The sequence below is a fragment of the Colossoma macropomum genome, unplaced genomic scaffold (genome assembly GCF_904425465.1).
Source record: "Colossoma macropomum unplaced genomic scaffold, Colossoma_macropomum, whole genome shotgun sequence".
Taxonomy (NCBI): Eukaryota; Metazoa; Chordata; class Actinopteri; order Characiformes; family Serrasalmidae; genus Colossoma; species Colossoma macropomum.
In genome coordinates, this window is record NW_023494804.1 from 9,845,876 (window position 1) to 9,873,788 (window position 27,913).

Below are 27,913 nucleotides of genomic sequence, written 5' to 3' on the forward strand. Positions count from 1 at the left end.
GCTGGCTAATGCAGAACAAAGTCAACTACCTAACGTTACTGCCAGGAAGCTGAATGTCATGTCTGTATTTGTTAACCTCTACATCAGTGGTACATCAGTAGGTTTCTTTATCTCTGTGGGAGGATTCCCAATGGTTGTGTGAGATATTTGTGTAATGCATGCTGGGTATTGTAATGAGAGAACAATGGACTAGAACACATAATATAAAATTGTCAATTCTGTTAACATGATGAGGCTGAGGGATGCAATCTGTGCTACGGAATAATATATAGCATGACAAATAGCATATAAAATTCTAGTTTTAAGCCAGAATGCCTCTTTAAAAAAGTGAGAAAAATTCTATACAGACCCTTTAAGTCAGTTTACTTATTTAACAGTTTACCTACCTTTGTTTACATTAATTCTCTTTGGAATTAATAAAGCAGAATCTATCTATCTATCTATCTATCTATCTATCTATCTATCTATCTATCTATCTATCCATCCATCCATCCATCCATCCATCCATCCATCCATCCATCTATCCATCCATCATAGTAATGGGTCAATAAAAGTGAAAATAGAGCTAAGCTGAGCTCTTACAGAGGAATTCCAGTAATTTTTTGAAATCTCTGCACAATTCAACCACTGGGATGTAAACAAAGGCATTCAGAGAGGTTTGATGTGCTCATTGTGTGGTTCGTTTTAAGAGAAATGTACTGACTCAAATTTTCAATATCTATAAGGCAAATATAGCCATTTTTATTTACTGTCAGAAACAAACGTTCATTCAGGTACATTTTTCATTCATCAAAGTATAAACAATGTAAATGTGCCCTCAAAGTTCCAACAATGGTTTTAAGGTCCAACTGTGAACCTTAAATACGTTTTTCCAGGTGAAAAGTACAGATTTGTACCTTTTCATAACTGAATGTTTTAAAACAGAACAATAAAATAAAAAGCCTGGAGACGAGACGGGGTGTGTGGAGTGAATACAACGTTGAAAATATAACTTCAATGGATTATTGAACAGTTATGTTTCCTGACTAAAGGTACTGAGATGTACCCTTGAGGGTAGCACCCCAGTGACAAGAGGGGAACTGCCCCAGTGACAGTGTCATACCCTTTTTTCTGAGAGTGTATACAAAATGACAAACCTACACTTGAGTTTTTATATTTAATAATAATTGTAAAATAGTGGTAAAAAATCTGGAAAAATAACTTATAAATGGGTAATGTTTTGGCTGACAACACCTGCATGTACATGACTGCCAAGAATGATTTTAACAATACAGATTTTAGGCCAAACCTTATCTCAAAACTATCATAAAACAATCTCTCAGGCACCAGGCAGAGTATTTATAACCTTTTCATGTAATATTTCTGTGAGGCATCAGCTTCAGACATCTGGACAATATCAGCACCACTGTAAACAGACTCGAATTCGTCGGCCAAAACCTAGATTTGCCCATCACTTCCAGCTCGGGCAGTAGGAAAACAGAATGCCGTGCTGCAGGTGAATGTGATGGAGGGGCTCAGCGGCTCCATGCATGTAGAAGTCTCAGGTTGATAAGGTCAGCCTAGAACAGATGACCGCGCCATAACAAAACAAACCCCTCACAACCATTCATCAGCAACCGCTGCCTGAGAATAGCTCTCCAGTCCACGTCAGCTTTCCTCTCACCTAGAACCTCGCCTTTTAAACAAGAGTTTTCCCAAGTTATTAAAACCAAAGGCAGATTTGTGGTGATGATGATGATTTCAGCTCATTGGAGTCTGTGTGAGCTGAAGTAGCAGGAAGCACGTTTGGAAAAAGGTTAATTCCGTCTAAATTAAAACACAGGCAAATGTATTCAGATGAGTGACTGCTCTTGAGTTTGAAGTTAAAATGCTGATTCCTTCCCCCGCTGCTTCTTGTTAATTGCAATATCAAAGGCGTTCGTCGTGGAGAAAGTCATTATTTTCTAATGCAACATCAAACGGAGTGAAAGGGGAAAGTGGTGAAATTAAATGAATTTCTACACACGCGATCCACATTGTGTTATTTTCAGATGGATTGAATAAATTGAAAGATTTTCATATGAATATAAAGACTGCATCACTCGCTCATAATTAGCCTCGGATAAGAAATTCAAATGATCCAATAATGCTAATAAGAGGGATTCTCTTCCCTGTGTGTCTCCACTACGCTACCGTTTCAGGCATGAGAATATATCCCCCCTCCTCCTCATCACATTTAATTAAGGCTGGGGTTTTGAATATTTCTCTGTGGATTCACTCTTCTTAAACTCCTTCACCCCTCAAATGTGCATGATAAAGCCGAGATGAACCTCTCTTCACGCGATTGTTCTTTGAAAAGATGAGCTTGGTGAAGGTAGGCCTTCATTTGTGAATCAAAGGGGTTTGCTGGGAGTCTGTGTCTCTAGTCTGAACAGTTTCTCTATTGTTCTTATTAAACATACACTTAGAAAAATGTAGCCGCTTTGAGCGTTTGGTAAAGTTGAAGGCCAGGAATTGGATTATACTCTGTAAAACAGTGAAAAAAACAGTTGTATTCGGCAACCTAAGGAGAAGTGCAAATAAAAAGCCATAAATATATACCATAAACAACAGAAATAGACTTAAACCAGCCATAGCAGAGGCAGCCAAACTTTCTGTCTTAGGGGGCCAAAGTGTAATGCTTGTGGTCACCCAAGGACCAAGCTAAAACAGCTAGCTAACTCGCTAGCATTATATATTTGCATATTTTCACTACATGTAGAAAAATTGGGGGCATGTAGGCCTTCATAATACATACTGCATGCATTTAAATTCACTGAAAAGTCATTTAAGGGTCTTAAACCTCCTCCTGTCTATGTGCCACTCCTGTCATTAGCAACTGGTACTACTAGCTGCATATGTGCTGCTACATCTGTGTCACTATACCACTATATCGTTTTAAAGGAATGGTTTGGGCTTAAAATCAAGTTTACACAAATTTTGTATTTTGCAAAACAATTTTACAGACATTTAAGTTGGAATGATCATGTTTTATAAAAGCAGCGTATCGTTGCCGACCAAAGAAAAAAATGTATCTCAATTTTTGTCGAATTTTACTCTTCTACATATTTTGAACACAGCAGATGTCTTTCACATTGTGTGCAACTTCATTATAAATGGAACAATAGTAATGCTCAAAAAGTTCTGGGAATAAAATCTTTTTAAATTAACTTACATTGAAAGTACAGAATATTTTTTGCCCTCTCCTGTAAACTTACCATTTTGGAAATACTTGTCTTTCTACAGTAACAATATACATCTCTGCTACAAAAGAACACTTGATCTGTGTTTCTAGCACCTACTGTTCATGTACAATTCCACTGGAAATAATGGAAAGTGCAATGTTACAGTTTACCGCATGGGTGGGTTAACTGTAACAGGCAGAGGGTTTGTTGTAACACTTGCTAGAAAAGTCTGATGAATTAGTGCAAAGAAAGTTAATACAATATAATTCTATACTGCAAGACAGAATTATAGCTTTCCAACCAAACTGCATTATATATCATGCATCTATAAGACAGACAGACGGCTCAATCAATAGATACACATCAAATTATATATGAACACTGACGTCAGACTGTGTGTCAAACAATGACGAATTTATATTTTTTCTGGTGAAGGACAGCAAATAAAAATCATCACACATCAGTAAAATATGGAACACTGTTTCTGAATAGCTGCAGCTTTACCAACTGTTAATGTCAATTTCATTAATGTACTTACTTAAAACCAAAATTCTAATATCTGTAAGATACTTATAAAGTAGAAAAAATCCCTGTTTTCAGATGTTTTCTCTTTTTCATCTTAAAATCTGTGTAAATGTATGGAGCAAAAAGACAAAATTTACTAAAAGTGGCTTAGTTGTAACACCATGTAACAACTGCAGTACAGAGGCTGTACTTACGCCTAACTAGCACTTGCTGTGAGCTTGTCACATGCTTTAATGGTGCTATGTTGTAGGCCACAAAATGCTATAGTAATAAGGTTGGATTTTGTGATTTACACAAACATCTCAGTAATTGAAAAAAATTACTTACATGTCCTGAAAACACTCTTTGGCACAGATCTCTTTAAAACACTGATGAATCGCTCTTACTTTTGGTGGGAGAACGAGGCTAGGAAAAGTGGCAATGTGTCCAGAAGCTCACGCTGCTTGACCTTGTATAAGAACATTAAAAGTCCAAGTTAAACTGTGCCCCTGGTGAGGTTGTTCCATGTGCTCCCCTAGTCGATCAGCTGAGACTCTGTAGCTTAGCATTGGAGCTACAAGGCTACGTTGCTAACAAACACTAGAACTCGATAGCTGCCAAAATCTTTTCTGTAAATACTTCCCCAAAACTTCTCTCAGCACACTCAAACCTCATTTAGGTCTTCATTAAGGTCTCCCCGACTTGTAGATGTGGTTTGGGACACAGTAAACTGTATAAATGAACACTGTGACACTGTGTTGTTAAAAGCAGCGGACTTCTATTTTAGAAAACAGGTATTTTCTCCCATTCATGTGCAGATCTCTTGTAAAATTTCTGCTGTTCCTGTTTTTAAGTCACTGTTGATCTTGATTTTCTAACTAAAGTTATATGTTTATGAATAAAAACAATATAAATCATGAATGTAATCTAGAGTCCATATGCCGGTGTGACGCGCATAATCTGAATCAGCTACACACTGAAGTTTTGCTCATTTTTACAGATCATACTACATCATACTGTGTTCTAAACAAATCAACACGTCTGTGCAACCTTAATGAAAACCTGGATGTGATTTGAGTGGGTTTAGGGAAGTTTTTGGGATGTATTTACAGAAAAGATTTGGGTGATTATTGACTTCTAGTGTTAGTTAGCAACATTAGCCTTGTAGATCATGTTTAAAACTAAAGAAGCAAATTTGGGTAAGAACATGTCTTGGCTGAATGGCTACATCTGGGGCGAGTGGGACATTGTGTAAATTCATTTTTTCGTGGGACCATTACTTTAAGGGTCTCAAAGTTTTGAAAAACGTATAACTTTGTACTTTGTAGTTTTTTTTTGTTAAAAAAAAGCATTTGAAAACGACAAATTGTACAAGACAAAGAAAAACAGGTCTAAAAAATATGACTGATTTCTCACTGGGTGGCCCTGGAAGGCCCTGCACATTTTATACTCTCAGTTTTATTTTTCTAATATGTTAAACTAGAAAAGTTTAACATATTAATGGAAAATTGTCCATTAAGATTTGCAAAAAATTACCATATTTAGGTTTGCTTCATATAGAAAATCAACAAAACATGTAATTTAACTGGGGTTGTTCAAGTGTTTCACTGTAATTCATCGTATGACTGTATGATTAATTATGTAATTACATTTGAATAGCGCAGCAAAACAACAGCAATAACAGGATTTCTAAGGGTTTAGGACATAAAACTGAAAATGCGCCGTGAATCTATGCCAGTTTTGCAAGCACACAAAGGCCTTCGTGAACCTGGCTGTTTGTCATTGTGCAAGTGTTCAATTCAAGGGGAGCATTTACAGGGGTAATCACTAAATTCTGTCAAAATTGTGGATTGGATTTGGTTTGTTTTTGACAGTCGGGGTCCAGCTTCTGAAAAGGAGCGACATTGCAGGGGCAAGGAATCAGCTGCCCACAACAGAAGCTTATGTTCCAGCTTTGCTGCCTTTGGTTCAGTTGACTCTCAAGAATTATAACTACAACATGAATACACGACTGAGGAGTTAAACACATGAGCTTTCCATCGTTCATGTTTAGTTAATCTTAGTTGGTTTAAAAGAGAAAATTTAGGCCTACAGTTTATCCTGAATGGAACGACAATGTTAAAAACACAAAGAAGTTAACTGTGCCATCTACATTTCAGCAGCTCTAACAAAGGGATACGTGATAAACAAGTAATCCTAAATGTACTGATTTGCCTAATGTCACAGTCAAACATGAGTATTACTTCACTACAGCTCATGTTTACCATGCATAGAACAACAACATTCCCCTAAAACCATTTTTCTTGTAAATAAGTTTGTTTTTGTTTGTAAAGTCATCATATATGATAGAACAGATGCAAATAAACAAAGTTTGGTCCCAGATTTCCCTGGATTTAGTACATTTCATCACTAGCACTCTTGATTTAACTTAAAGAAGTATTGGATAGCCAAACTACGTATTGGATAGCAACTACAAATAATACTGTGCTTCCTTGAGGAGAGGCTTGGAAAGGGTTTACATACTAACACACTGACATATGTAAAATCAATACTCATTGTATTTATATTATTTGTATTTAATGTATTGTATGTATTCTTCCAAGCAAATAAATGCCTACTGTCCAGGTAAATAGCTTTTTTAATGTAATTTAAAACATTACATTTGCACAGTACTGTGTATTTGCTCTGCCTTTATTACAGCTTACATTCTTTTCAGGAGACTCGCTTTCAGTTTTCCAAAGAAACCTGCAGGGATATTTTTCCACAACTCCAAAGTTCAGTTTTAGAAGTTGGTTGCGTTTTTTGCTTCTCACAATCCACTTAATCCCACACTTTCAGTGAAGTTGAGGTCTGGACTCTGGGGTGGTCAGTCCATTGCTCTGAGAACACTAACAGCTTCTTTGTTTTCATTGACATTTTTCTGTCTTTCCTTTTTGTGTCTTTTTCTCAGTAATGGCTTCTTAACAGCTACACGTTCTTTTAGGATACACAGCTTTACTGCTACATGTAATGCATTACACTTTCAGTACACTCTTTAAAAAAGGATGGTTCTTCAAGGGTTCTTTAGTAAAGATGTTTCTAGATAGAACCATCAACACTCCCGGAACCATTTGCATGCTTAAACGGTTCTTTCCATGGTGGAATGTTCTTCAGATTGATGGGGAATTTGTCGTATTTGGTTCAATTTATAACCTTTTTAAAAACAAATGATGTCAACCTTGTAACAATAGCAGAACCCTTTTTGGGGTTCAACACATATACAACACATTCTCCATCAATCTGTAGAACCATGTCACCATGCAAAGAACCATTTAAACATGCAAATGGTTGTTTGAGTGTTGTCTGCATGATTAAAGGGTTCTTTGCATCATGAAAGCGTTCTTAAGAATGTGCTGTAGATGGTTCTCTATAGAACCTGTTTGAAAAGGACTCTATGTAGCACCAAAAAGCGTTCTTCTATTGTTATGATGTCAAGCTTTTGGGTGCTATATAGAACATTTTTCAAAAAGGTCCTTTTCAAAAAGGTTTTGTATAGAACCATCTACAGCACAAACTGAAGAACTGTTTCATAATGCGAAGAACCCTTTAATCATGCAAAGGGTTTTCGTGTTCATGGTTCTATAGAAAACCAACGTCTTTACTGAAGAACCCTTGAATGAACTGTGCACTGTAAGCTGAATGAATGACCGGGGTAATGACTTTTGCATAGGACTGTACAACAGATTTTCCAATTTTATATCCTTTAAAATGGTTCTTGAAGGGTTCTCTAATAACAAAAATACATAGATATGTAACTGTAGTGCAAAATGGTTTATTGCATGGATTGCAATAGTTCTTATATGTGATGGAAAACCAATAGTATATTGTCTTTTAAAAAGTCTTTTAAAAATGCTGCACCAAAAAAGGTCATAGAACCATTTTTTGGTAGTATATAGAGCCCTTTTTTGCTAAGAGCATACATCTAACTATTCCCTTTCCTAAGCAACCACTGAAGGACCTTTTTAAGGGGTAGCTACTAAAAAGAGCAAAAAGATCTTCAAGTGCTCAGTTCCCTACAGGATTGCAGTGAAACATCCATCAGCACAGACACTGAAGTCTGTTCTTCTCTTTGGTATCCTTTTGATCTAAAATAAAAAGCTAAAGCTAATGTGAGAGACGTGAGCAAAAGCGGCCCAGGTGCCGTCACCCACAGAACAGAATTAAATTAGGCCTGACGAAGGGACTGGGAACTAAATGTGAAAGGACTAAAATGGAACAGAGGGAAAAGTAGATTTACTTCTTCACAAACATGTTTGAGTATGAGTATAGAAGCTAACACAAGTAGAAATGCATATAAAGTACACAGAACTGAGTAAATGTAACCACAGAGCTTAGTACTAATCTGTGTTTATATGCACTGGTGTTTTTTCTCTGCTGCTTTCCCTTTAAATAATTCCGCGAATTTTCAGCGTGCTCGGGAAGAAGCTGTTGCCTGGACGCCGCCCGCGTCACACCCCTCTCCCCGCCCACTCTCACCTCCGATTGGCCGAAACGTTGATTTATTCAAACAGACGCTGCAAATTGATTGGCTTGGCGTCCGGCTAGTGGAATCGTTAGGACGAGCCGTTGTTGTGTACACAGGCGTATTGATTGTCGGGCATGGAGAACAGAGCAGCCTCGGCTCGGGAGCCGATACCTGAATCAACACGGCTGCCTCTTTAACCAGCTTTTCCTTTTTATTTGATGGAAACAGACCGTCGCTACAGTCGGAGTGAACTTTGCCGTCGCCGGTTGGGCATTGGCGGAGCAGAGAGGGCGACGAAAAAGCAGCAAAATTGCTGTTGTTAGCTGTTTAACCTCGGCTAGGTTAGGTTAGCTAACGGTTAGCTCCGCTTCGTGTTCTCTCTGTGTAGCGTCGCTTCTCCGGTCCGTTAAGTCCGTTGGTAGGTTGGCTGTGGCGTTTTTCTGTCTGTGTGGGGCGGCTGTGTTTGGCGAAAGAGCTCGGTAAGCAGGTGTGTTCATCCAGAAATAAAGCCTTCCCCCTTATTTATTCGCATAGTCTGTCGCGCCAGGCACGGTGGACGGTAGCTGAGTCGAGCGAGTGAGTGTCCGATAATGCAGCGCGGTTATCGGCTCGTGCAGACGCTGCTTCACCGTCGCCGGAACACGAAACCCGGGGAGACGAGAGCGACGACACTCGACTGAGGTTCTGCTCACCGAGAGGGGAAAATTCATGGAGATTTCGGCTTTAAACTGCGCCTTGGGATAGCCTCGGTTCTTGGGCCAATTGCGAGCGTCTGGATAGCCTGTTTTGGGGGACGCTGAACCCTCCATGAGACTGGATTCATTCTCTCATACATCTCGCTTTTTTGTGGTCGTGAAAAAAAAACGCGAACAGAACCTCGGGTTGAGAGAGTAAACGTGTTATTGCGGAACTGAGGGCATGTTTTCTGTCGGAATAAGACGATTTTAAAGCACACCGGGACCCTATGTGGATATAGGAGGCCCGTCTACGCTTCAATTTATGGTAAATATGTCTCCTTACCCTTTCTGTTTGTATTACAAATACTGGAGTAACAGTTATTCGTATTATGTGTGATAAAGAAGACCTCGTGTGTTGGTTAAGTGCCAAAGTAGTGGCTTGGGCTGCATCCCTTTCATCCAGTCAAATGCAGTGGGGCATTTTGGGGTTTTGTTGTTTTTATGGTGAATTGTCCCTTTTTTGTCTATCTAGGCCCATATTGCCTTTCATGTCAGCTGACTGCCACTGTAATAAAGGGGGCCTTGTGCCAGAGTCCCTATGGCTGCAGGAAACGCTTTGAAGTGGATTATTGGCCTTTCAAAGCCTCGGTGAAGACGGCAATTCTATTGTCAGGGCTAGAGGGAAAAGGAGAGGCCTATAAACACCGCCTTTGAGGCTGAGGAAGTTTTATGGTCCAGCCAGTTCCTACCTGATCTGAAAAGGTGCTAAAACGTGGGTCGTGCAGACAAGTCGACTCCGTGTGAAAGTGCCCTGCCATCACGTCTGGTCGGACACCATCCGAGGAGCCCTTCCTGAAATGGAAGGTTTCACCACTGTACCATTCACTCACTCTGTGGTGTCCAAAAAAAAAAGTCGTAATTCACCCCCAACAGCATTTATGAATTCTTTCCTCCAAGCCCTGCTCTTTCTGAAGCCCACTCCTGATTTCATGTGACATTTTGGTACGTCTAGGCAAATCCCAGGCATGAAATAAACATTGTGGCCTTTTGAGTTGGGGAACGTAATTAAATGCTAAGAAAGGGGAGAAGGAGGAGAGCAAAAGCCCCCCCACCCTTTTTCTGCCAAGCCTTAAGGAAATTGCTTTATTCATATATCATGAGCTGACATCCAGTCAGTTTTACTGGGCCGTCTTTGCGTATTTGACAGGGTCTGTGGTTTGAAAAGCTGCAGCAGAAAGTCTTAATTTTATATGTCGCTCAGATGAGCGTTACACGAAATGTGATGACATTTAAAGCCAAAGTAATTACTTTTAGATTGCATTTACTGTACGTTGCCTCTGTCGTTGGGTACCTGACACAGTATTTTAAGGAAAAGGTCAAGTCTGCATTTTTAACAGTCATTCAAAGATTAGCATTGACTTTCATGGCATATGGCTCTGAGTGAGGGCCTGTTATCAGTATAATAGTTCCACAGCGCTCTCTTTCTTGTGTTTTAGGCCAAGGGAGGAAAAAAAACTACAGTAGACGAGATGTATTCCAAACAGTGCATTTCTCTTCAGGCTGGCTTCTGATTTTATGTCCAATCAGCGTTTCCACTACCTTTCTATGAAGACATGAGATTTGTCATCCCTTTGCCTGACTGCCCTCTTTTCCTGCTGCAGTGTGTATTCCTGTCCATATTTGCCAGCTAATGGCCTTGGGCTTGTACTCAAAACGCTACTGCACTTTCTCATTACCTTAGCCAAGAAGCCACTGGAACATGGGCTAACACTACAGTTCCCTAGACCCCTTTAACAATGTATACTTCTCCTGTTGTTTACCCACATCCATCTTGTCTCAAGGCAGGAGATGGATTGCATATTCAAGTATTCTTGCAGTACACAGTTATTTTTTCCCCCCTTAAACTATGTCTTAACATTCTTCAAGTATCAATACATGTGTTATTGTTAGCTTTGCCAGGCTGTTTTGCACTCAGTACCATCCCAAAGCTAGCAACAAGCTCTTCTGATATGGTGAGACTATGTGTTAAATGAAGGCTGAGATAAGGGTGCTCTGGGAAGGTTAAGTGACCTCAGAGAGCGGACGGATGGTCACCCAGCTCCACTTACAGGGATAATGTCAATCTCTTGGTTGCTAAGCAATTTTCCCCCTGCATCCACAGTAATCACCTTTTATCTCCTAAGGATGTCGTGTGTAATTATAGGCTGGCTGCCATCCTTTGAAATCTGCCTAATTGGTCTTTTTATTTTTATGGGATGAGGAGCCGGGGTGAAAGGGGGCTAAGGGGCATGGAGCTCGCGGAGGTGGGGGTAGGGAGCGTACGGTGTTTACTCAAGATTACAGAAGCCTTTCAGGCTGCTTTCCTCTTCTTTTCCTGCCACCAGTGCAAAAAAGAAGCTGAAACTCATTTACAGCAATGTACCATTATGTAAGTCTTTGGTAATAATTTCTCCTGCTTTTGGGAAATGCTGAAGCGCTCTAACCTGCTCTCATTGAACGGGCAGCAGGTGGAGGTCACTTTGGATTAGCGTGCTGAGTAAAGTCCATTTTCTCCTGGAACTCTTCAGTTCCTCTGGGTCCTTCTGTGCCAAGCCGTTCATTAGGCCTAAGCGGGGAGGGGAAAAAAAAAAAGTTCTTCCCGTGTGAATACCCTGCGGGAAACATTTGGCCAATCTTTTTCATGAGTTCTATGTTTTATTACCATTTTTAATGACTTGAAGGAACCAGTGACCCTTAACAGCATAATGAATTGCCCTGCCTGCTCGGTGGGTGGGGGCATAGGCAGAGCAGAGAAGACAGGCCAGTTCTGCTCTGTGTACCCACAAGCCTCTGACAAGAGCACACTTTTGTTAATATTACAGATTGTGTCAGGCCACAGCAATATACAGGCATATATTACTGACAGTGGAATAATGATATGCTTTGAACTAGGAATTAATACAGTTAGCCCAGTATATTTACATTTGACAAAGTATATTTACATTCGCACCTCATAGACTGGTGAGAAGAAATGAGAGCCCTGTTGAGCCCCCCCCTTTTTTTTTTTCTCAAACAGCGTCTGATGCTAATGTGAACAAGCCCATTGCTGTTTATCTCAGCCACCACCTTCTTTATGTGAGGCACCTGTGCACTTGGTTAAGAGGTTATACAGCCCAGCCATGTTTGAAAAGGAGAGAAATCTTTGTCTCTCTTCTGCGCCTCTGATCCCAATTATGCTAACTATCAGAAAATTTAACCAGGGCCCGGTCTCTTATCTCCTAATCCTGAAGTAATAGATTCCATTAAAAATGCATGAGGAGCTTTACAGATGAATCCGCCGCCGTTGTCTGTCAAACTGCCTCCCCTGGCAGCCCCCAGGCCGGGGGGAAATGGCTCTGCTATCTTTTCACTGTTTCGGAGAGGATCCCATTTCCACAGAGAGGGGAGGCTATTCAGCGCAGAGCGGTGGCGGCGCTGGCCAGCCGTAGCCTCTTCACAGCGGCGCATTCAGCGAGGCTAAACGCAGGCTTTTGATGTGGCATTCAGCCCCCTGCTCCTGCTGCCGGATTGCCAGCGTCATACTGGGGGCTCATGCTGGAGGAGGTGGCAGAGCAGCCACCCCTCTCCTCCATCGCTGTCACTCATAATAGAGTTACTGATTTGGAAGAGTCCGCAGACCAAGCCATTGGATTTCGGGGAGGGGTGGGGGGTTTTTGACTCCACTTCTCATAGCTCAAACCTGCAAGACACACACAAAAGGAAGTCGATGTAAACCTGATTTTGCCAGGCTACAGCCATATTATGACATTTATTTAATCGACCTATGAAAATGTAGTAGTCGTTCTTCAAGGTAGTAAAGGCAGTTTTATTCAGGTTATTTGACTCTAAACACAATCTGTCTCTGAATCAGTGGCATGAGCTATGCATTAACTTCACAATACCCAATGCTGGAAAGTGGACCTAATAGCAGTACGTCTCTCTAGTGGAAGTCCTACAAGAAATTTAATGTGAAGCACTGCACAGCAGTGTTGCCACTGAAATACAGCTGTAATATATTTTCACGATCAGTTAACCCCCTAATATATTGTCACTGTCAGTCTGCTATCATGTTGAGCACTCTGACTGACTGTTGGCTTGTTCCCCTGGGGTGTAGCCAGGATGACACCGAGGGGAAGGAGAAGAAATTACCATAGCACTCTCATGCTAATCCTATCTAACCCAATGAGTGAAAGAGTGCCTGGCTTAAACCTTTTTTCATTATCATCTAATTATTAACTCAGGATTTTGAGAGCTGTAAAGCTGAGAGTGGGAAGTGGTTCTGTATGTGTGTGCGTGCTTGAGTAGGAGTGGAGGGTTATCAGAGCTGCGTTATTCTGATTTTACTCAGCGACATAAGATTGCTTCAGGTGCGGGAGGAAGTAAACAAAATGAAGGGATTATATGGTGTCCATGTGGGGGAACATTTATCTAAATTTTTATCTATATACGTGACTTTGTGTTGTAAAGATAAGACTATTTTCTGCATATCTTGGCCTTTTTCGCCAACCTACTTTAAGTGTGTGCTTGGGTCTGTTACAGCGACCAAGTTTGCCTTCTGTAGCTTACTCACAGCCCGCTTTACTGAACTAATATATGCTGCTACTTTGTTTTCACTTGTCGTGCAATTAGCTTACCGTGCCTAATCCATTGGTTTTACTCTTTTGCACTCAAAGGGATTCTGCACGGATAAGATTTGATTTAAAAGGATCTCAACATTCTGTCCTTTGTTGGGCATAAGTGAATAAAGCTACGGCTGTGTCCCCCCCCCCCCACCTTCTCCAAGCAGCCCCCAATTTTCGTTCTGCAACGTGACCTTATCTTTGCACACACTCTTCTTTTCCCAGCTACGCACTGTAGCATGTACAATTAGACACCTTCCATCTAGCTCCCCTCCAGGCTTGGGAGAGAGATGAAAAAGAGAGGGGGAAAATACCAGAATGGAGGGGACAATTTGTCTGCCAGTGCGATCTTATCAGAAATCCTTGGGAGACAAAAGATCAGCAGTGGTGTGCAGGACCCTTATCTCCCTGGCAGGCCCTCGCTAGGCCGCATCGCAGCCGATAAGCGCTCTTATCGGCGGGACTGATGCCACGGAAAAGTGGCAAGGATTTACTGTCCTTGCCGCTCAAAGTTTGTCACCCTAACTCGCAGTTCGAACTGTGACGCATGATGGAGGCACGAGAAAACAGTGTCCTCTGGAGAAAGAAGCTTTCGAGGCCATTTGGCATAATAGAATTAAGGAGACAGACTGGCTGTCATTCAAAGAGACATTACGTTGCCAATAGGGAGCACTTTTCTCCAGGCCGTTTGCGATTCGTAAGGCTTTGTGAGCGCTTGTGAAAAGTAAGCTTCGCTAATAGTGAGGAGTAGGGATGGGACCGAAGCACTCGGCCTCCTAGGCAGTACACGTGTTATGGGATACGCCAGAGGGGTTGTTGCAGCCTTTGTTTGGCCTTATTTTGTGCGTCTCTTCCTCTGCCCTACTCTCTTATTCACTCTTTGCTTTGAATAGATATATATTTTTTTTGTCCCCATAAACAAAGCACTTTGCTCTCGAAAAAAGGGGGGAAAGTGTCTTAATGCATTTTTATCCCTGAGCCACTCGCAAGAGTAATGGATGGCAGTTTCACAATCGTCTCTCATTTCCTGTTGATAAAGCTGTGCAGGCATTTCCCGGGAGATCCCGTATTTGTCTCTCTTCTCTACCCACCCACCCACCCCCACTCCCCCTTCCAAAACCTGCATCTTCCTTTGACAAATGTGCAGTAATGGAAGCCTTGTTGTGAAATTGGTCCTCTCACAAAATAGTCGGGAGAAAGGCTTTTAGCTGTTCAGCTGTCTGTGATCACAGACCGGTTGTGTGGTTTGAAGAGAGGCTCTCTGTGTGTACTGGGTAAAAAAAAAAAGGGTGGGGGGGATTTCTCCAGGCTCCTGACGAGAATGAAAGCCAGGCTGTTTCTTTTATCCTTTGAGGTGTAGGTAATCAAGTTTATACAGATGGCTTTTGAGCACTCCCCTCCAGTTAGGAACTCACTTAGACGGCTGCCCCGTGGAACCTGCAGGAAAAATGAGAGTAATAAGTTGGACGGGAAATAAATCAAAAAGGGATTTTGAGGGGCGGAAAAAAGAGTAAGGCGAGAACCAAATAAACAGATGGATATGGGAAGTCAACAGTGATTAGCCTAAAGTATAAGATCTAGCCCAGCTACCGCCATCCGATCACCTATAAGGACGGCAGATTGATTTGTTAACACAAAAAGTAATTGAATGAGGTATATTGCAATTAGCTGGGTAAAAGGTAAAGGTCACAGCACAGTAATACCAACCATTAAAAGATTACTCAATAAGAAATAGGTGAAAAGCTGAAAGGACATCTTGATAGATGCCTCTATTTAGAGAGCCTCTGATAGAGACAAGTTGGGGAGCTTAGATTGTTAAGTCTGTAGTGGCATTGTGTTGTTATCCCTGTGAGTTTTTGCCCCTGGATGTATCTCCTTATATAGCTTAGCAGTGGGAAACAGAGGGAGGTGAGATTTATGGCATGCTGGGAGATTGATTGGTGCCGTCATCAGCTCGGCATGCATCTCCCTCCCACCAAATCCCACCAAAAGACAAACGCTTGCTGAGTCACTACTATCTTTGTTCCTGTGTGGCTAAATGAAAAAAATTCAACATAGCTCTGGTGAGGGTGATAAAATGAGAGGAGACACACAGCCTTAGATTTTAACTAGAGCTGGACAGTTGATATCCTTGACAAGTAATTTTCTGTCATGTTAGTGATAAGTCCTTGTTTGTTTTCCCTGGATATCACACATCATTGGCACAAGACCTAATGTCTCCAAAATGGTAATGCCACAGGATAAGGGGAAAAAATGTTCCTAAATTTCAATGTAAGTTATTGTAAATATATTTTTAGTAATTTTGGTGCAGTTTTTTGCTCCATTCATCATGAATTGTCAGCACAATATGTAAAGGGAAACTGGTGTTTTCAAATTATACAAAAAAATGGAGATATAAGGTTTTGTCCTTACAGCGACCAAATATTAATACTGGTAATACGTACTTCTAATTAACATTGTACAATCAGTACAAGTTTCATGCATCTGATTCTTAGCTATGTGCAAGAGTGAATCTCTGGATTGGCTGGTTCCAGTTAGAATATGCTGTGTATGGTATCATATTTGTGACAGGGACAGCAAGGGGTTGCTTGACTGTGATGTGCTGCAGTTCAGATGTTCAAAGAAGTGACTGTCCTTTGCTTTCACCACAGATTCCTCGAGGCGTCTCCCAGCCGTAGAGCCCAAAGCTGCACCATGCTGGCGTGCCTGCAGAGAAGACAGAACCAACCAGCCCAGCACCCAGTGTGTGCTGGCAAGATTCTGGACACCCCCATCAATCAGAAAAGTAAGCATTAAGGGACATGAGCTTTCTGTGGGTCGTTAGGCTCCACATGTGGGAAACAGTATCAACGATGTACTCTCCAGCAGATAGTAAAGCTCCAAAGAACATCACTGTAGAAGGTTTATAGTTCCCGTATCTTTATGTGAGGTCTTTGTTCTCTGCATGGTCACCTGCAATTGGAAGGAGGGTGTCTGATGTGGGAAGTTGAAAGCCTCGTCTGTCACCTCTCCAACCGGAGGACCAGAAGGCCCCTCTGGCCGCAATAACATATGATTTGAAGTGGAGCTTAGCCCTTTATCCAGAGGTGTTGGAACAATCTCACCAGACCCAGCCTCGTCATGGCAAGGGGTGCTTTTATGAGTGGGGGAGAAAGCGAGAAAGGAAAGAAAGAGAAGGGTAGGGCGGGAGAAAAAAGGTTTACTGGAGCGAGGTACTGAAAAAATACCACAGTAAATTCAATTTTCAGAGGTAACCTAACCTTTGATTTTCATGATTTAAGCGTATTGAGTGGATGATGGATCCTCCATCCAGACGATGGATTTTCATCCATTAGGGCTCAGAACAGTGGATACATTTTCATTCTGGTACTCTGAAGTAGGACTCTCAGAAAAGACTACTTGGACTAACCTATATAGATAACTAGATCGGGCCCATATAGAATCCATATGTCTGCTTCTCTTACCCAAGTGATGCCGCTCATGGTAATGAGGGGGTACTTGAAGATGAGCCCTTTTAAAATCGAGGGCTCTCTGATGCAAAACATAGCTTAATAAATTAGGCTACTTGCTGGAATTAATTTGCCTTAATTAGGCCTCTCCAGTTCTGGGGGAAGAACAGCAGACTAAAGTGGTGACCCTGTTGGAAGATTAGATAAGAGGCGAGGCAGAGGGGAAGTTCACCTTGGCCTCTCCCAGCTCCCAGAGTGTTCTAGGTTTATCGCCAGCACAGATCAGTTTGAATCCTGCCCGTGCCCCTTATCAGTGACACCCATCGCACCGTCTTTAATTTAATTCATGAGGGCATTGATCAGTGCTGCTGCAGAGCACAGGCTGACGTGCCTTCCCTCTCCAAGGGCGGATTCCAACCTGCCACAGCCTCCTCTCCAGCCCGGCTGTCATCATAGAGATGAGGTCTCGTTCCCCTGGGGAGAGATGTCGGAAGAACAGCACTAGTCACTTTGAAGTGATGCATAAAGTCTAAAACTGTGTTTCAGAGAACTGAAGGATGATTCAGATCTGCTGTGTATGCATTGCAGATCAGTGTGCATCGTGGTTATCACACTGCATAAAAACGAGACTGTGCTGATTTGCTTTATCGTAGTGGGCAGTACATGAGGTGCTTGTAAAGAAAGGCAGACAGACATGTTTCCAAACGCTGTAGAATCAGCTCTGACCTTTCTCTAATTGAGAGTTTTGCACGGTCGCTAAGGGCAACTCAGACTTTCACGGTTCCACACATCATCCACTATTGATCTAATTTCTCCACTTCATAGAGCCAAAGTAACCTTACACTGTGCGCGCAACCCCTCAAGACTCCTTCATGTTATTAAATCCGCATTGTCTTGGTTTGCGAAAGCGGTTCAGAGTGATTTTCATAAACATGGATTTCAGAGTCTGTTAATTATCATTACTGTCAGCATGCATTATGCTCACAATTAACGAGAGCGCATTTTGTCATCCCGGTAAGTTGTGCGCCGTTGAATCCGATGGACATTGATCATTATTCGCTGATTATTTGCTCATGGAGAGGCTGCCTGGGATTTGCCTGTGTGCCCCTAATTGATCTCTGTGTGTTATTTACATCATCTCTCATTATGAAGCAGAAGGATGACGAGTCTTGTAGTTTGGTTAGGGACTGGATAAACTGCACAATTTAAACTAACTCGCACTCCCATAATGAGGTTTGTAGTGAGCAGAATTTGGAACCCTAAGCTACTCTGAAGATAAGAATTGAGAGCGCCAGCTGAGAATGAGCAAGTCAAGCTTTTATCAATAAGTCGTCCGTATTGTCTCTCTCATCCACAAACGTGGCGCTAAAACCGCGTGAGATTTTTGTGTTACAGCAGGAGCAAATCTCCACACCCCCACATCCAGCTGGGGTAAAACCTCATTGTCTGCCGTGTTATTAAATATTAATTTGGAATCAGTGGAGCACTTGTCTGCTAAATGCTGGAACAGAAGGGCCCTGTTTTGCCGCAGGCAGAGCCTCAGGCGCCTCTCTCTCTCTCTCTCTCTCTCTCTGTCTCTCCCTCTCTCTCCATCTCTCCCCCTCTCTCTCTTCCCCCTTTCTCTCCTCCTGTTTACCTGCAGGCCCCAGCAGCACTAAGAGCCTGATGCGCTCTGACAGCCCCTCCCCATGCAAAGCTGCACACACCCCAACACCCGCGTGCTTAGGATGTCTAGGGCTGGGCATTCTGGGGCTTAGGTGATGTTCCACCCAGCGGTGAAACTGGAGTTTCCTCTGCTGAGAGGGTCTGACTGCTCTACAATGCGCTATTCTTCTCTTCCCCCCCATTCGATCTCTGGAGGGCTTTTGCTTGGAGTGAAATGCAGTTGATGAATCGTTGGAGCTGCAATTGCCTGGAGACATGTGTCATATCTGTTATTTGGAAGGGAGCCCACTGTAGCCCTGTAAGGAGTATACAGTGCATATGTCTGCCTCAGCAACTCCTGGACCATGCATTGCCCTGAGGATTTATCAGTCAGCCATATTCCTGGCAACATGTTGTGACTGTTGGCACCAAACATGCCAGGCAGAACTTAGGACTTTGCTCACGTAGCCTTCTGAGCAGCATCTCGCGTCTCCTCCCCACCCTTTTATCGCCGCTGTCTGAAGAACTGGAAGCCAGCTTTTAAACTGTTACTTTTCCCACGACAGAACAGAGCTTCCAGTATGGTTATCCTTCAGGACAAATCAGAACAACATTGCTTTCAAATGGAAGGAAATTGCAAACAGTCAAGAGTAGGCTAATCACCATAGCTTGCTTGACAAGGGCACGTCCTCTGGTTTTGATTTTAGCTTTTTAGCTTGAAGGGTAAAGCTAGTCTAGATTCGTTTAAAGGCAGCCATTCATATTTGGTTTGATCTTCTTTTGTCAGTCACTCCCCTGTAGTGTCAAGTGCAAGAGGAGCACCGAGACAACATTAGAGGAACACTTCACACTGTCAGCCATTAAAAAGAATGTGGAGATGAGTGAAACTGCGAGAGTGCTATGTGGCCCTTCTTATCATACGGATGAGTAGTAATGGGAGCACCGCTGTGGGAAGCGATGTGCCTCTGGTTAGGCTGTTTAGGCAGGCCTTTTTTCCCACGCTGCTGGCCTGTGTGGAGCCCCGACGAGCTGTGCACGTCCCTCGACGCGCCTGGCAGGCCTGAGCCAAATGGAAAGTGACACTCGTGTAAAGTGGTATCCGTGCCTGACTCTTCGAGCACAGATAAATAAGCGCTAACCCCTGAGGTTATTCTGTTCTTGGATTGTTCTGCGCACAACTCCAAGGCACAGAAATGGGAAGGAAGAGAGACTGATGAGGAGAGCGGGGGCACATTTGTCCGATACAGAGACATCCAATCAAATGAGCTTTGGCAGGTGATTCTAGTGTTTTTAGTGAATGTTTGCATTTAAGAACTTTAGGTCCTGCATCTTCACGTACAGGCTAATAAAGCAGTGTATGAAAAGGTCTGCGTTCACATCCCCATGCCCATCCTCAGCACCCTTCTACTGTAATGCGACACCTCCACACACGGATGCCCGCTTTGGGATTCATGTCAGTTAGCATTAATGTCGGTTAATATTAATAATGGGAGGGCCTGCAGCTTTTTTCATGTGAAAGCTTGGGAACACTTCACAAGGGCATGGCTCTCCTGGGGGAGTTGGTTCGCGGCCTTGCGGACTTCCCAGGACTCCATAACCGTGTTTGGCGTTATGGTGAAAGTCTAGTGGTGGCGAGAGATTCCTGCTAAACATGCCCTCTGATCCACTGCACATTAAAAAGCCACATCCTGCATTTTGGGCTGCTGTGTTTTAACTGATGTAATTGTGTTGAAGAGGATGACTACCTCCTACACATTTGACTTAACTGCAGCTTTTTAGCCACTCGACCAATCCTCTGCGGTACTAATGGAACGCTGCTGAATCACTCAACAAGTGAATTGAGAGCGTGAGGCCAATAAGGTAGCAGACAACCTTTGTTTGTTTGTTTGGCTTTGACTTATTGTATTTTACTGCTGCAGAACTGCGAAGTGTTTTTCTCAATTAGCAGCTCTTAAAACTTCTATTTACATATACACACTTTATGCTTTCATAAGAAACTTTAAGCTAATACTTGACATCAAGTCATATCTGAAGTAGCTTTAAACCTAAACACTTCAGGCTAGAGCTAAGTTGAATATAGTGCTGCCTCTAATGAGGTAAATACTAGGCAGTGAGGTAAATAGTGGTCTTCCTTGTATTGTCAGCTTCCTTGTAGTGTAATGTGGGCTGAATCCCAGCAGGTCAGGTCTCAGTGCTGTGAAGGAAGTGGGGAAAGAAAATTCCTGGACGCTTGATTAGTGGCTAGATTTTTGGCTAAATTCAGAGGATGGGTCGCTGTGCTCACAAGGCAATCTGTGTTAAACCTGTCACTAACAGTGCAACTTTCTAAAACAGTTGTCCCTGTGTTGAGGGTAATCTGGTAATAATGGTTTATTTGATACAATGAAGCAGTTTATACTTTGTAAGAAATTCTAACATATGAAAATGCTAAGATTTCAGAACATTTTGTATCCAGAAATGAAATTTTCTTCCTGGATAGACAACCAAAATCCAGGACGATCCAGGAAAATTCTGGACAGGTGGCAACCCTAATTAGGGGCTACTGTAGTGGCGCATGAATGAAGTACAGGATTGCGTAGGACCTGCTGGATTAATAGGAGTGGTCAATTAATGTGTAGTGAATTTGACAGTGATTTCAACACCAAGTACTTAGTCTGAAAGTGAAATTATTAACAGAAACATGCAGTGAACTTTAGATAGACACGTTCCCATAGTTTTATGCAAATAGTAGCTCAGGCTAATAGCTTTAACCAAGGCTTTGCACCATAGCCAATGGCGTCTTAATGGAAAGTAAAGCTACTGATAATGTACCTGTGTTTTGATTGTTGGGCTTGTGTTGAGAATCAGGGCCTGGTGGAAATTTAGTGAGGGAGTGCTGCTCCTTTTTTTAGCCTCGGCTGTTTTCCCAGTTAATCACTGATTAACTCAAACAGCTACAAAACAATGAGGTCTCCTCTCTGATCCGAGGGGAACTGCTTCAAGTGTAACCATGGGAAAAAAAGATTAGGCAGCTTACTGGGGCTGAAAGCTTCGTGTGTGTTCATAAGGAGATGGATGCAGTCCAGGGGTTAGCAGCGATAACACTTAAACGGGCTGGAAATGCTGTTAACGGTCTCATGTTCTTTTTCCCTTTTCTGAGTTCAGATTGCTCATCGCCATTTTTTGGCTACTCTTCGTGTGAACAGAACGATAATAAGCACTCTGTCAAAACATTGCCCTCCCATTCTACATCATCTTTTCCATCCCTCCTATCCCCTCACCGTGCCTCGTACCCGTTTGTTCTTGTTATCGCCCTACTTTAAAGAGTTCATTCTGTATCGCATCGTGTGTGCAGTTAATTAGCTGAGTGTTAATTGAGATTTCAGAGCCGCTCACCCCCTCCCTTCTCCCTCCAGGGCCGACCTAATGTAATAGAAGTCACTTTTGAGAGCTTTGTTTGATCGAAGGGTTGACCTTGCCTCCCTGAGCTGAGCAGTCAAGCAGCATGTGTTCGCCTACCGTTCCTTCTGCTGCAGTGCTGGGAGTTCCAGGTAATGGCCTTGCATGCGTAAGACCACTCACGTTTGAATCCCAAGTGTCCCACCTCAGGCAATCCTAACGCAAGGGGGGGAAAGCCACTTAAAAGGCTTACACAGTGTAAATTAGTAAGCACTCTGAAATGCCCCTGGGTAAGGCAGACACAACAAATAACGTTTTGGGTTTAGTGATGTGTGTGCAGGAGAGGTTTTGAGAGGATATGCTGCTAGCTAACTTCTGCTCTAGTATTGGAGTAGACTGTGACAATGCTGCATTCGGGAAGGTTAGCAATTAGGCTGCTCTGTGTGATTTAAGTGCTTGGGTTCAGAATGCTAATTGTTTCCCCCCGTCAAACAGTGTACCTAACCATTCAAAGCTTAGGGCCACTTCCCCAGCCATACAGTAATTCATTACGCATTCTGAATCAATCAATATTTCCACAGCTCTCAGAGAACTGGCATGTTGGAGAACAGAAAAAATATGGACTAAAGATGACCAAAATGGCCATGACTTTCAATGCAAAGCCTTGTGGGAGGGTGGAGGGGAGGTGATGTATTAAATTCTTCTTCCAGTTCAGAGAAATTTCTAATCCTTTAATTTATGAGGTGCAAAGCCCTTTGAAGCCACATCAACATTTTAAGCTACTTGAGGCGTTTCCTAAACAGCAAGCCAATTTGAAACCAGGCCAGAACAAAGCAATGATGCAGAGTCGTGTTTTGCTACTGTTTTAAGCGCCCGTGTCAAATAGGCCCTACTCTCGTGATCTGTTACCTCCACTGGTCTTTCACAGATTCTTAACAATGACATATAAATTCCTGCCCATCTGTCTGTCTAGTTCTGGTGCTTCATTGTGATGAATGACCCCTGGTGAGCACCGTGTGACTGCAGGCAGTGTGCTGTGCTGGGAGACGCATTGATAGCACTCTCCCCTTCTTCTCTTTCCTCCATTTTAAACACCCAATTTATTTCCTTTATGAGATGGATCTTGTAGATTGAATCATTTTCACAGTCGGAGGCTCATTGTGGGCTTGAAAATGAAATGAACTCCCAAATCAATCCTGAACAGGAACAACAAGTGAGCTCGCCGTCGCATGGTTGAGCAGCCACTTAAAATGGCTTCTGTTATTGGAGAACGAACTGAATTGTTTTATTTAGAAGCTTTTCCGGACCTTCGTGCTTGCCTCCTGTGAGGGTTTGCGGTGGCTTTCGCTGACTGTTGAGTAATCTAGCTTAATTTCAGCACTTTTCTTTTCATGTCAGAAATTCCATAAAGGTGTCATTCAGAGGACTGGCCATAATTTCTGCCAGCAGATTTATTGCTTAGAAATGGAACACTTTTTCTGTCTTCCCTTTGTTGCGGCAAGCTAAACAGCCATGAAATTGCCTGAATAATGGTGTTTAAATCCAATCTTGGTTTGTCCCTTCAGCTTTCCCGTACACCGTTGAATGCAGGTCCCCTTGGAGATTGCCATTTTCCATTATTAGACTTCAGTGCACAGGTTAGGCTCATGCACTAGTACTACTGTAGAAACGGCCCTAAAGCTATGTACCGTATGTCTGTTCAACTGTGGAGGTTGAATGGAACACAAAATGTAGACCTTCTATTATTCATTACAGTTGTACCAATGCTTGTAAAATACCTGCCTTTTTCTTGAGCGATCATAACCATTGTCGGCTAATGGTGTTTGTCTCTGTTTTTTAGTTTGATAATGTCTAAGAGATGGCTGTAGCTTGGCTACAACAGTGGAGTGTTCAATCCTAGTGTGCCTGAGTCTAGCAGTTTCTTTCTTCTTCTGGTCTCCAGCACTTACTTGTGCTTATATCTGAGCCCCTTTTGAGTGGGTTGCATAGCCAAACGGCATGAAATGAATTCCACTCAAGCCACTGAAACAAAATTAGCTCCCCCCCCTCCCCCTCCTCATCTCTTTCTTGATTTCCCAGGGTAATCCAATTTTGTCCTGAAGAAAGACCAAATTAATTTCATAATGCACTGATCAAACATTGCCCGGGGTGTCTCCCTCCACAAAATGAGTTTTTAGAAAGATGCAGATGTCTAAGGATGAACATCCACAAGAGGAAATGAGGCAGAGGAAGAGCGTGTGGGGGGAAAAAATGGGATAGAGCAGACACTCCAATATCTCCATTTTTATTGGACAATTTTTCTTGTCTCATGTCTGCTCCTTGATCATTTTTACTCATCCAGTATTCATCACTTTCTTGTGTTTATTGCTGAGCACCCCAGCACGATCAGCTTTGTCAGACAGCGAAACTCTCAATTGGAGATATTTGTTTTTGTTCATGTTGTTGAGAGTTTGTGTATTATCAACTAGGCTGTAATACGAGGATATACTCAACCTAATTTCCACTGAATGTTTGTCAGATTACCTCCATGCATATTTTTTTCTGAGAAAATGTGCCTCGGATTTGAGAAGCTTTTGCTTTGTTTACAAGTGGCGAACTGCCTTAATTTTATCTGAATTATTCACTCTGCTTACCTGCTTCGCTAACTAAATCTGTGTCTATTTGTAGGTGATCTGAGCTCCATGCAGGGTCCGCGGTACCCCTCCGCTGCCGAGCTAGACGCTTACGCACAGAAGACAGCCGACAGCCCGCTATCAATCAAGATTTTCCCCTCCAACATCAGGGTCCCCCAGCACAAACAAATCAGTCGGACTGTCAATGGTTTGGACACCACAGGGCAACGCTTCAGCCCTTACTCTCACCCCTACTCTGGGGGCTACCAAGGCTTGCTGGCCATTGTCAAAGCTCCAACTGTGACCAAAGGCGTGGTGAAGAGCTCAGACGGCAAGAGGACTAAACTGTCACCTATCCAAATGGCGGTGGCTCCTTATGCACCACCCACCAACAACAGTGTAGTTAACAGGCACAGGCAAAGGCCATACAGTGTGGAGCTTTGCCAGCCTCCCGAGGTGCCCAAGATCCCTGCGCCTCACAACGTCATGGTGGCAGCTTCCGCCGTGACTCTTTCTGGTGGTCAGAGCTTGGCTCTGGCTCCTCACTCTGACCACATGGCCCACAACATGGTGAGGCAGATGGCCAGGACCTCTCATGCCCAGGGGCTGCAGGTGCCTGGAGAAGTCCATTCCAGCCCTTCCCATCAGGCAGCCACGGCTGTGGCAGACTCCGGCTTCGGCATGGCAGGGCCTCCTCAGAGCAGCTTGGCCTACTCAGGAGCAGTGCTTCCCACCCAAACTGCTGATATGGCCAAAGCTTCAGGCTACGTGGACAGTATGGATTATGCTGTATGGCAACCCAAGCAGCAAAGACATCATCATCATCAGCAGCAGCAGCAGCAGCAGAAGCAGCACTATCAGCAGGGCCACCTGCGTATGTACAGTGCCAACAACAGCAGCAGCAGCAGAGCTGCCATTAGCAGATCTCCGGATGTCTGCCTGCCAGCAGGAACGACCCAGCTCCCCTACAGGGCCCATACGCTCAGCACAGGGACCAGCATAGCGGGCGGTGTGCTGGACAAGGTCAGCTCCTCACCTCTAAACTGTGCAGCCATGCACGGCGAGTTCTCAGTTGGCCAGTTCTTCGTGCCACCTTGGAACAGTGTACTTGCCACGCCCAACAGCGACTGTTACAATCCACAGGAGCTGCCGCCGGGCTCAGTGGGGCTCTCTCATGCTCACGCCCAGCGCCACCCGCAGCAGTACCCAGGTGATCGCGCTGTGGGCCCGGGTCTATGCTGTGGGCTGCCCGGTCGGGGCTTGTGCCAGGCCTCGCTCCTCAGCAGCAGCCTGCAGTCTTTGGAGTGCCTGATCAGCGAGATCCACCCGCCCTGCATCAAGGAGCGCATGCTCGGCCGTGGCTATGAGGCAGTGGCCGTGCCGCGCCTTCTTGAGCACCAGCCCACGCACATCCAGCTGCCAGTGTTCAGATAGGGGGCGTCAGGCTGCCGGGTTCGGGGAAGTGAAAAGCAGACTGTTTGTGGATTAGGCAACAAGGGGTAAATTTGTATCAGACATGCCTTTTGGTGGATGCGTGCCATTGGTAAAGGGCTCAGTGGGTCTTTGCAAAGCTTAAAAGGGTAACAGCAATCCTGACTGACTGTAAAAGGTCAGAGAGTTGCAGTTTCACCTGTGCTAACTGGACTGACTTTAAGAAGTACTCAGATATACTCAGATACTGTTTAGCACCAACAGGGATTTTTGTGTTATCGCACCATTTACTTCCAACCGAAAACGAATCTGAATATACCTTTTCAGATTAGCTGCCAAATATGTGACAGGAAGCAAGTCTTTAACTGCCCACTAGTTACAGGACATCGTGATAACTTCAGGTCTGTGCTGTTTACTCGAAAACCGTAAAAAAAATAAAGAAAAAGTCTAGTGAACTCTTGGTGGCAGACATTTGTAAAGCCCTGTTAATAGTACTCAATCATAATAGTTATAAATTTTTCCAATTGCACTGTTATTAAAAAAATATATATGAAGATTTCTCTGGCATGGGTTGGTTCTAGGAACATTTCATCTTAAAAGGAAACTTGAATTTTTTTTCTGTATTATGTTTGTGTCTACCAGTAGACAGACATATTTATGAATATGTTTATTCTAGCTGTTCCATCTGTATGTGACCAATGTTTTTTGTTTTTTTTTTATTATGTCAAATATGGTTTTATCTAAATTTTCACACCTGCGGTATGACCAGAATGTGGTTTGTTGCCTGGTTCTGGCAAGTTGATTATTAGTTTATCGTCGTCTACTGTAGTCAGTCCAGTGTTTTTAACAGGCCTTATGAATCTGAGAGATGGACGGGAAGGAAAGGACAACCAAGCATCCACTACTGAGCTGGCTCCATCAGTGACCTGATGTTAAGCCACATGAGTTACTGTGAAGTCTTAAGAGCGTTTCGACTGGATTTTTCCATCAGTGTTCTCCTTATTTTATTCATTATTATTTATTGACATTTGAATTTCTGTAAAAATGTTAGAAGGTACTACTGGGTATCTGACGTTCAGATACACAACTGGTTATGTCATTTTCTCTTATATCAAAGTGGAATATTTTGAAGCAGCGTTTGAGTAAAATGGCACACAATGGGCTAGATGTTTTTAAAAAGTGCAATTATAATGTTGGCAGATAAGCCCTTTCCCCACGTTATGCTTCAATGACTCTATTTACTACTGTATGTATGACTGTCTGAAACCTCCTCCACGATTAAGATTGTCAATAAATCTAATTTAGGGATGTTTTTCTAAATCTGCTCGTCTGTCGTTTTTTTGGAGAATGAAAGATGGCGCAGACGCTATTCCCCGCGGAGACATAAATCACAACCTCTTAACTAGTTCTAAAGTCAGGCAGGCATAACGCTTATCTTAAATGTTTGCATATTAGCATAAATTGTGCATAATGAGAGGACAAGAGGCATTCGAACAGTTTTCCCTCATTGCTTCCAAATATTTGGCCATGCGAAGTGTCAGTGTCTGATGGCGGCAAAGGCCGTAACACTGTTGGCTCCCGGGTCTGTCATCCGAGTGGCAGTTGGGGCCTAGTGTCTGAGAAGAGGCAGAGCAGCGATACCCTCTGAGGGCAGGGCATTGAGGTTGCTCTGGCTTTATCCACCCTGGGGACAGGGGCTAATCAGCTTTCAGTGTGACCTGAGCTCGCACACATCTCCTCAGCCTCTTTTATCAGCTCTTCAAGGGCATAGAAGGCAAACAGAAAGAGAGAGAGAGAAAGGTGCTGACGGAAACCAGGCCGTGAGGCTGCCATTAGTTCCAGCCACCGAGTGGTAGACTGAATACTGGCAAAGC

The 27,913-nt window shown here is 43.1% G+C and overlaps 1 protein-coding gene across 1 annotated transcript; it reads left to right on the forward strand.

The window, feature by feature from the left end:
- The first annotated feature begins 8,340 nt into the window (after positions 1–8,340).
- Positions 8,341–27,141, forward strand: LOC118825069 (protein FAM222A). The gene is made up of 3 exons (XM_036595601.1): positions 8,341–9,213; positions 16,177–16,310; positions 24,664–27,141. The coding sequence occupies exons 2-3, from the start codon at positions 16,220–16,222 to the stop codon at positions 26,040–26,042; spliced, it is 1,470 nt and encodes a 489-aa protein (XP_036451494.1). The 5' UTR covers positions 8,341–9,213; positions 16,177–16,219; the 3' UTR covers positions 26,043–27,141.
- Positions 27,142–27,913: the final 772 nt, after the last annotated feature.

Coding starts and splice junctions, on each gene's coding strand:
- LOC118825069 (XM_036595601.1), top strand. CDS start 16,220: ATGCTGGCGTGCCTGCAGAGAAGACAGAACCAACCAGCCCAGCACCCA. Junction 16,311..24,663: donor CACCCCCATCAATCAGAAAA/GTAAGCATTAAG, acceptor GTCTATTTGTAG/GTGATCTGAGCTCCATGCAG.